Below are 9,689 nucleotides of genomic sequence, written 5' to 3' on the forward strand. Positions count from 1 at the left end.
GCGACCCCGTGGTCTGTCAAAGGAATTCCCTAGGCAAGAATACTGAAGTGGGTTCTCATTCTGCTCTCCAGGGTATCTTCCCAACCCAGGGATTGAACCGTGGTCTCCTGCATTGTAGGCATATTCTTCACCATCTGAGCTACCAGGGAAGCCCAAGGTCCCCAAGGGAAGGGGAACCAAGATATATTCTGAAACGTTATCTAGCTCCTTGCTTCTTCCTGCCAAGATATAGTTCTATGGTCTTTCCTCTCTGATTTTTGTCACATTCTGAGATGGGTGTGTTTTTCTTTTTGATGTAGTAGTTTGGGGGGAAGAAAAGGAGCTGTCTCTTCTGTTAACCATTCTTAACTTGATAATATATTTCCAGCCTATTCCTGCTTTGAAAAATTCTGACTAACATTCCTAGTTTGGCCTCTAAGGAGAAACCAGAAACTCAGAGAATCAGAAGTCTGGGTGTGTGCGTGTTTGGAGGGGCGGTGACACTGAAGGATAATGCTTTTAAGTGGACTGAAAATAAAGGCTGATATGGGAACAGACCTTCAAGGTTGTTTCCACGCAGGAGCTGGGGCTGTGAGGCAAGGCTGAGCTGTTGGTATAAGTCATTAGGGCAAGGTGCTTACAGGGCCAACCGAGTTGAGCAGTGAAGTTCACTGGCTGTTAAGGAAAGGGAAAACCAGACCAAGCCTAACTGGCCATGAGTGAACTGTATTAAGGATCAGTCATGGGAAATATCCAGCACCAATACAACAGATGGGGTTCCTAGAGTGATGATAGCCCTTGAGAACATTTCTAAGCCCTTTAATAAGAACAGCATGCCAGGTAAAACTTCCAGAGCAGTGCACATTTATCTGAGTCCTTTGTAGGGATATGTGGTGAAACAGGAAGTGGGTGAGGATTTGAAGTAGGCTGGTGATCACAGTATCTTGTGGATATATAGTCATGATCAAGTCTCCCAGGAAGGAGTTTAATTGCAACTCAGAGGAAATAATGAGGTACAAACCAACGAAAAGGGGAAAAGCAAAATGAGATAGCCTGTGAAAACACGTTTCTAGCATGGCTCAAGAAGCCAAGTGGTAGAGGAGCGCTTGAGTGGGACTAGGGATGAGAGATGTTTAATATCTCAGGACATGCAGGAGAGGCAAAGATTAGGTGGAAGTAAAGAGACGAAAGGAAGCAGCTGTGGTCTCCGTGGAAAGAGGGTTGGGCAGGGAGCTCAGAAGACCTGGATTCTAGTTCTCCAGGTTCATTCATTCTCCAGGTTCTAGTTCATTACCACCTGTATGAACTTATGATTTGGTAAAGCTTGTCAGCCTCAGGCAGCCCATTCCTTCATTTGTTAATGTACTTGCAGTACCCACCTCACAGAGCTAGTTATGGAGGAGAAATAAGATAACTGAAGTTAAAATGCTTGGTAAGTCATATAACCTAATAAAGTATTAAAGATGAGAAGAGTTGAGAAATTAGGAGATTACTTATGAGGATAAATAAGAAAAAAAGAGGTACCATTCAACTTCATTAAAATTCACTCAGGGAATACCTGAGTTGGGCTTTTGAAAAGGAAAAAAGGCAAACGTGCACTCTAGATCACAGGTTAGATGCATGGTCAAAAGGAGCTTCTATGCACGAGCCACATGACTAGGAAAACCTCACAATAATCCAGGCCTGTTTTCCTCACTATAAAGTAAGGAAAATCTATATTCTGTCTCCTATTTCAGAGGGATTGTGTGGGAAATTACCAATGAGAAGGGCCTTGAATTTATGGAACGTGTTTTCTTCAATAAAATCCAACACTCAAATATGTGAACAAGGACTTATTTCAGGTACTCTTCCCTGGGATGGCAGAGATGAGCTGAGTTTCTCAGGTGAGACCCAAGGCCAAGGGAGCAGGATCTTCCCCCCAGAAGTTCCCTCTGATCTGGGGGATATCTTGTTCATCAGATCCCAGTCATTTCATCTTCTCATCCCCCCATAAAGTATCCTTCCCCCTCCCATCACAGAGTGCCGAAGGACATCACACGTAACCAGTCATTCAAAGTGAAATATGAGATATCGACTTAAGATTTCTGCAGTGTTCATCTGCTCTCCTAACACCTAGGAAAAAAAAACACCCTGGACATGAATTCCCAGGTTAGCCCCAGTCCTATCACCTCACTCATTTGCCATCATCCGTCTCAGACTAAAAACACATTTCTTAGTTCTATGCCATTCCCAGATCCACCGTCCTTCTGGAAGACGTCTCAGATTCACAAATCTTTTCACTAAAGGAATTCTTCAAGTCCACTGCCTTTCTGGCCAGTTTCTAGTTACCTGAATCAGACTTCACCTCAGCCAGGTAATCCACCCATTTCTGTGCTTATGATAGAGACAAGGCCATGGCCAAATTCAACTTTGAAGTCTTTTCATAAAATTATCCCATCTTGGGAAGCGTAAAGTGGGCAGTGCCTTGGGCTTATATCTGCTTCAGTTTATCATTTAAGGTCTCCTAGAGTTGAGTCTCGGGTGCCTCCTATAAAATGCGTGATAATACTGATCCACAGAAATTTTGAGAAGAACATTGAGATTTCACTCCCAGTGCCCACTACCACCCAGCCATCTCAGTTGGTGTGCTCACCTAGGAAGATACACACATGTTATCCCCCAGGAGGGTCATGAACACATTGTATGACTTCCCAAGTCTCCTTCAAGAAATCTCACTTCATGACACTCTTGCTTTAACCCAAATCCATCACTCCCGCTTCCTTCCAAGAAGACATCCACTCGCAGCAATGGGAGAGTAAGCCGGCTCTAGCCAGAGGGAGCCGATGCACGTGTCCACCTCCAGCACATGTTCTAAGTTGAATGGAGCACAGAGGAGGGGTCCAGTTGGCATGAGAGCCACTTGCTTGAAAGTGAGGGCAGGCTGAGATTGAGTCATGTAGAAATGCTGGCTCCTCAGTTCTGGCAAAGTCTTGAGGTGTGTAGAGGTCTGGTGGAGTTAGCAAGGCAGAGGTGAAAGTTCAGAGGTGAGTGGATGTAGGAAGAATGAACTGAAAGGATGGACGCACGAAGGGAAGTGATGTGGTCCCTGGGGCACCCTCCTGATGCAGTTGATATCACTGGACCTGGGACAGCCAGCCCTTCGGTGTTCAGGCCACCTACCAGTGGTAAAACAGCTCACTGAGGATTGCCAGCCCAGTCTATCCCAGCCAAAGACTGACCTAATCCATGACCCTTACATAGGAGGGAGAAGGGGAATTACTTTCTGTCACTGTGTGTAAGGAATTCAAGTTGCCCCCAACACTCAGGCCAAAGCAATCCACCTTTTGAAGGACTTGAATCTTGCACAGAGCTTTATGACTTGGGCATCAACTTTAAGATGGACCCTAAGGATGGGGACTCTATGTAGAGTAGAAATCTAAGGGACCAAATCTCAAGTCACCTTGGTTTGTGCATAACAAGGCCACCTGTACACCTGCCTCCTTATCTACCTGCCCCTCCTTTCCCTGTACATCACCTCAAGTTGACCCCTTCTATTCCTCCACTGGGACTGCAGAGTTCTCTTTGTTCTCCGATGGGATGGCCAGGTAGTCAGACCTGTTGGAGGAGAGACAGGGAAGAAAATCAGTGCATTTTGTATTCAGAAGAGGAAACAGGAAAAGGGAAGGAGCGAGGGCCTAGGAACAAGGATGCCTCTTGAACAGGAGGTCTCTGCATCTCCTTCTGGCCGTGTTACCCAAGAGAAAAGAAGAATGGCCCTTTCAGCAGACTAGAATCAAGAGTTTTGGTTTTTTTCCTTCCATAAGCAATGCATGAGTCTTCTCATTTACCCACATTGTTCTCAAGACTTAATACTGTTAGATTAAACCAGCCAAACTGATGGATGGGAAACAAAATGTTTTCATTTTCCTGACTATTGGTGATATTGAGCATCTTTTTCATAAGCATATAAGCAATGTGGGTGTGTACTTCTGTGATATGACTGTTCATTTGCTTTCCCAGGTTTTCTTCTGAGATATTTATCTTTTTTCTTGATGGTTTCATGTCCTAAAAATATCTTCTCCCGGTCTGTTGACTGTCTTTACTTATAGTGTAATAAAAGTTATCATTCTTTCCCCTCTCTGATTTGTCTTTTGTATTTTAAGAAATTCTGTCTTCTAAGGTAATAAAGATATTTTCTTATATCCCCATGGGCTCCCCAGGTGGCACTAGTGGTAAAGAACCCACCTGCCAATGCAGAAGGCATAAGAGATGTAAGCTTGATCCTTGGGTGGGGAAGACCACTGGAGGAGGGCTTGGCAACCCACTGCACTTGCCTGGAAAATCCCAGACAGAGGAGCCTGGCAGGCTATCGTCCGTGGGGTCGCAAAGAGCCAGACATGACTGAAGCAACATAGCATGCATGCACTTGCATTCCCTAATAGAATTTTATAGTTTTACATTTTATCTTGTCTTAAATCCTCTCACAACTTATTTTCGTTTAGTCTGTTTTATTTTCTATGTGGATAAAGAATTGTCCTTATACCATTTACTGGACAGTTCATTCTTCCTTCAGTTTTTAAAAAAAATATTTATTTTATTTGTTTATTTATTTAATTTATTTATTTGGCTGCACCATGTCTTATTTGTGGCATGTAGGATCTAGTCCCCTGACTAAGGATAGAAACCAGGCCCCCTGCGTTGGGAGCCTGGCGTCTTAGCCACTGGACTACCAAGGAAGTTCCAGTGGGGTTTTATTATTATTATATAGGCATTAACCTTTTGGGGGCTCTCTGCCTTTTCTGTTTGCCCCTGTTGTATGTCTATGTCAGTCCAGCTCTATAAGTAACCTTTGTATCTGATAGGAAGAGTCCTATCCTTCCCCAAAACTTTCTCTTTGAAATAGGCAAACTATATCCCATGAGCTAATAATGGTTGTTACCTGTTTAAAGGGTTGCACACAAACAAATGAAAGAGCAGTAGGTGAAGAGCCCCTCTGTAGCGTGCAAAGCCTAAAATATTTACCACTGGCCATCCTCTGGCTTAAAGCTAGTTTTAGCCTTTGGGCCTCTGTATGACTTTTAAGATCAGCTTATTGAGGTCCTTGAACAATCCCATGGGTACTGTGATTGGAATTTTACTGCACGTGCAGATTAATCTGGGAGAGAACTGCTTGTTCCTTTCTCTTAGCAACTGATTCTAATCTTACGCTTCGGTTCCTCCTCTTATTGTTTTCATTCTTTCAAACAAACTTATGTTCTGTATTTTACCAGACCCTTCTTGTGTCTGAAGTTCCTGGGATTTAATCCTGCCATTTGTTATTTCTCTTGCTCCTGCTGAATTGTTTCCTGCTGTGTCTTATAGTTTTGGATCAGATTGTAAAATCAGATTCAGCAGTGCTTTATCGGAAGAGCACTATTAAGCCTCAACGGAAAGTGGGTCCCTTCAGGATAGTTTTTCATTTGTTTTTACACAGTTATCACTGTCTGGGGACTAATTTTTTTTATTGACTTTCTCAGCTTACAGGCTCCTGGATCATGCGGGCAGTATAAATTTAAATCCCAAACACTGTGAGAGCAGGTTCGTGGTTATCAATTCTCAAGAATCTTTTATGATTGTACTTGGAGGCAGGCCAAGTAGATATGTTTCCTTGGCTTTTGCTGGGCTGGTGCACTGATTATTTTGTGATCAATACTTTGCACGAGTTGTAACCCTCTGAGGATCCTAACTCTTCTGGTGACCTCAGTTCCAACTCTGTTTCTTATGCCAGCCCAACTGTGGGCACCTCCTGTCCAAGGGTGGCCACTTCCTGTCCAAGTGTGGGGCTTCCTGTCCAGGTGTGGCCACTTACTATGCTCTAGCACTAAAATCTGATCGCCTAGGTCACCAGGACTGACAGCCTCCCCAGCATATCATTTCTTTCCATCTTTATATCTTGGTCAATGGTAATTTTTTACTTTCCCGAGATGACAGATATCATGAAAAATGGTACTTTATCTTATCAAGCATTTCCAGGTGACAGTAGCCTAGATTTTGATTATCACCTCAGCTATGTACATCTGTGAGGGTTATTTTCTGTCTTTCCTCTCTCCAAATAACAGGCCAACGTGGCCCCTCAGATCCCGTCATTTGTTCCATATACTGGAGCCTTGGTGAAAATGGCCAGGGCACCCTCTGAACACTGAAGCAGTAGAGCCCTTCTCTGGATATTCAGTCGCTGCCAAGCTCCAGAGGGAAGAACATGTTTGGAGCTCCTTAGCTAATAAAGGGCAGGGCCCAGGTAGCCTGATGAGCTCTGTGGTTTACAGCAAACAGCTGAATGTGATGGGAAGAGCATGGACATTAGACACGCTTCAGTTCAAATTCCAGCCTCTCCTCTCTACCTCATGCTGAGGTGCAGCCTCAGCAAACCACTTAGGCTCTGTGAGCTGCTTCAGCATCTAGAAAATGGTCATAAAATGCAGTTTTATGGGATTGTGGTGCCAACTGATGGCCTTACCTGATGGCTAAGAATGAAAGGCATGAAGTCAAACTTTGCTTTGCTTCTTATAATGGTCTGGGGCAAAGGGTCTCGGGCTCAACTTTCACATCTGTAAAATGGGTATATGCCTGCTGCCTACCTTAAAGGTTGTTGTGAGGGAAAGTGGAGGACTGTGTAAATCGCTCACCACCTTACCCATGACAGCAAGCGCTCTGAAGGTGCAGGCTATCCCTATTTTGGCATCTTCGGACTTACGCATTTTCTTGGGCCGCCTCTTCAGCCTTCGAGACCTTCCTGTAGCAATATATCATCTCAATGAGCAGCCACAGAGTGAGGAAGACCAGGAGGATGTACATCATGATTTCTGAGACCACAGAGGTGAAGTCCTCTCCAGCTGCAAGGGGGAGAATGAGACTCAGAATGCGCAGTCCAACAAACCCAGAGCTGTCACTGAGCTTCGAGATGTATGAGGCCTATTTTTAGGTGTCTTAAATAAGCAATGGTCTAAAGGAACTTGAGAAGTTATCAAAGAGCTTTAATATCCTCCAGCTCTAGTGTCTGTCAGCTTTCTCACTAACTTTCTTCAGATGCTCTGGAGGGAGACATGGGGGAGAAGGGTGGCTTGGGGAAGAAGTCGTAGAGCAGTGGAAGGAATCCTGGAGCCGGGTGAGATACACCGCACAGCTGAGTCCCCATTTTCCTACTTCTTGCTGTGTGAATAGTCATTTCCTTGATTTAAGACTCAGCTTCTCAATTTGTAAAGTAAGGATAAGAATTCACACCATACATCATCTAATGTATTTAAGAATATCTGTAAGATGTAAGGGTTTCCCTAGTGGCTCAGTGATAAAGAATACACCTGCCAATGCAGGAGACATGGGTTCGATCCCCGGTCCAGGAAGATCCCACATGCCTCGGAGCAACTAAACCCCTGTTGCAGAAGTATTGAGCCTGTGCTCTAGAGCCCGGGAGCTGCAACTACTGAGCCCATGTGCCACAGCTACTGAAGCCCACGTACCTAAAGCCTGTGCTCCACAACAAGAAAAGCCACTGCAAAGAGAAGCCTGTGCGCTGCAACTAGAGAGCAGCCCCCGCTCGCCACAACTAGAGAAAAGCCCATAGCAACAAAGACCCAGCACAGCCAAAAATAAGGAAATAAATAAAATTTTAAAAAATAACATGTAAAAGTCTGCACAGGTGTGAGGCACATGTCCTAGGTCTACAGACTCTGTCCTCTGAACTTCGGATGGCAGAGCATCATGTCCTGAGACACAGGGTATCAGAAAACAGGGACAAGGCCAGTGCTATCAACCCACCCAGTCTCCTGGGCGTGCTGTCTGCAAGTTTGGATTAGAAACAAGGACGGCCCCAGCTCAGCTTCCTTTCAGGTCATCCCAAACCCAAACAGAAATGAGGATTTGAGAATTCTGTGTATTAACCAGGCTGTCCCCAGAGTTCTACTTCTGGAACACAGTTTTTTTTAAATGTTTATTTATTTACATGGCTGTGCTCGGAGAAGGCAATGGCACCCCACTCCAGTACTCTCGCCTGGAAAATCCCATGGACGGAGGAGCCTGGTGGGCTGCAGTCCATGGGGTCGCTAGGAGTTGAACACGACTGAGCGACTTCACTTTCACTTTTCACTTTCATGCATTGGAGAAGGAAATGGCAACCCACTCCAGTGTTCTTGCCTGGGGAATCCCAGGGACAGGGGAGCCTGGCGGGCTGCCGTCTCTAGGGTCGCACAGAGTTGGACACGACTGAAGCGACTTAGCAGCAGCAGCAGCAGCAGATGGGTCTTAGTTGCAACACGTGAGCTCTTCAGTCTTCATTACAGCATGTGGGATCTTGTTCCCTGACTAGGGATCAGACCCTGGACCCCCTGCATTGGAAGTATGGAGTCTTAGCCACTGGACCACCACAGAAGTCCTCAGAACACGGATCTGATTCTGCTGTATCCCTGCTGAGAAGTCTTCAGTGTTCTACATCTCCCTCAGGACAGAGATCTGACTCGATTAATGCTCAACAGGCTCTCAAGGCCACTCACTGTGAAGCCTTCCTTGCCTCACTTCCATTCTCTTGGCCAGAAAAACCTCTCTACTCATACACACTGTGGTCTTCTGGAATCTGTGAACATTTCTTCTTCCTCTTCCTAGATTGTATCTCACACCCCACTGCTACCTCTGTGCCAACATTGTCTCCTGTTTTTCAATCTCCCACAGATTCCTCTACGCTCCACAGAAGCCCCCACCTCTGTAAGCCTTCCTCAACTTCTCATGCAGAATTATCACTCATGTCCTTCTCCAGGCACTTTTCCATCCATTATAACACTTCCCAAGTTGTTTTGTGATGTCTTTATCACTCTTCTGTACTGACTGGGTGCTTTTTAAGAATATATTTATTTCTGAATGATCATCCTGTTGTCTAATCCTGGAATACTTGAATTATTCAATAAGTATCTGTTGAATGAAAGAATATAAATAAATATTGATCTTCCATGTTTCCTAACCCAAAAAATGACAATTAAAACATGATTGGGGATTCCCTGGTGGTCCAATGGTTAGGGTTCAGCCTTTTCAATGCCATAGCCTGGCATTCAATCCCTGATCAGGGAACTAAGATCCCGCAATTGTGAGCCACAGCCAAAAAATTATTTTAATTAAAAAATAAATAAAATATGATACATGCCAAATGTCCTGATATGTATTCCTTCCTAGTGGGAAGGAAGGCTGCACTCAGATTTCCCTTTGCTACCTTTTGGCAGCAAATTAGATTCACAGTCCTTGGTTATTCATAGGACCCAAGTCATCCCCAAGGCTTAGCTCATTAAAAGCACAGCATAGCCACAGCCATGACCTTCAGCTCAGAGAAGGAGTCCAAGTGTTACAGGAGCACCCAGATTTTCTAACTGGAGCTGGAGGCACAGGAGAATGCCATACACATTAAATGTCCTCTCACGGGCTGGCTACAGCCTGATTTGCAATGTGCTCAACTTAAAGCACACCATCTCTCTCTCTCTCTCTCTCTTTCTTGGCTGTGCTGGGTCTTCCTTGATGCAAATGGGCTTTCTCTAGTTGTGGCAAGCGAGGGCTACTCTTGATGAAAGTGAAAGAGGAGAGTGAAAAAGTTGGCTTAAAACTCAACATTCAGAAAACTAAGATCATGGCATCTGGTCCCATCGCTTCATGGCAAATAGATGGGGAAACAATGGAAGCAGTGAGAGACTTTGTTTTGGGGGTCCCCAAAATCACTA

At 44.8% G+C, this 9,689-nt stretch overlaps 1 protein-coding gene across 4 annotated transcripts in view; it reads right to left on the bottom strand.

Moving 5' to 3' along the window:
- Positions 1-2,419: 2,419 nt before the first annotated feature.
- The window catches only part of SCN3B (sodium channel, voltage-gated, type III, beta subunit), a 24,188-nt gene continuing 16,918 nt past the window's right edge, over positions 2,420-9,689 (bottom strand). For 3 of the 4 annotated variants that reach the window (XM_010830514.1, XM_010830513.1, XM_010830515.1), the window contains exons 5-6: positions 6,692-6,830; positions 2,420-3,573 (exon numbers count right to left, since the gene is read on the bottom strand). In XM_010830514.1, the coding sequence (XP_010828816.1) occupies positions 3,510-3,573; positions 6,692-6,830 (203 nt within the window). In that variant the 3' untranslated portion in view covers positions 2,420-3,509. The remainder of the gene's footprint in view (positions 3,574-6,691; positions 6,831-9,689) is intronic. The other variant, XM_010830512.1, reaches the window with a different exon arrangement.

Source organism: Bison bison, unplaced genomic scaffold, assembly GCF_000754665.1.
Source record: "Bison bison bison isolate TAMUID 2011002044 unplaced genomic scaffold, Bison_UMD1.0 scf7180017864518, whole genome shotgun sequence".
Classification (NCBI taxonomy): Eukaryota; Metazoa; Chordata; class Mammalia; order Artiodactyla; family Bovidae; genus Bison; species Bison bison.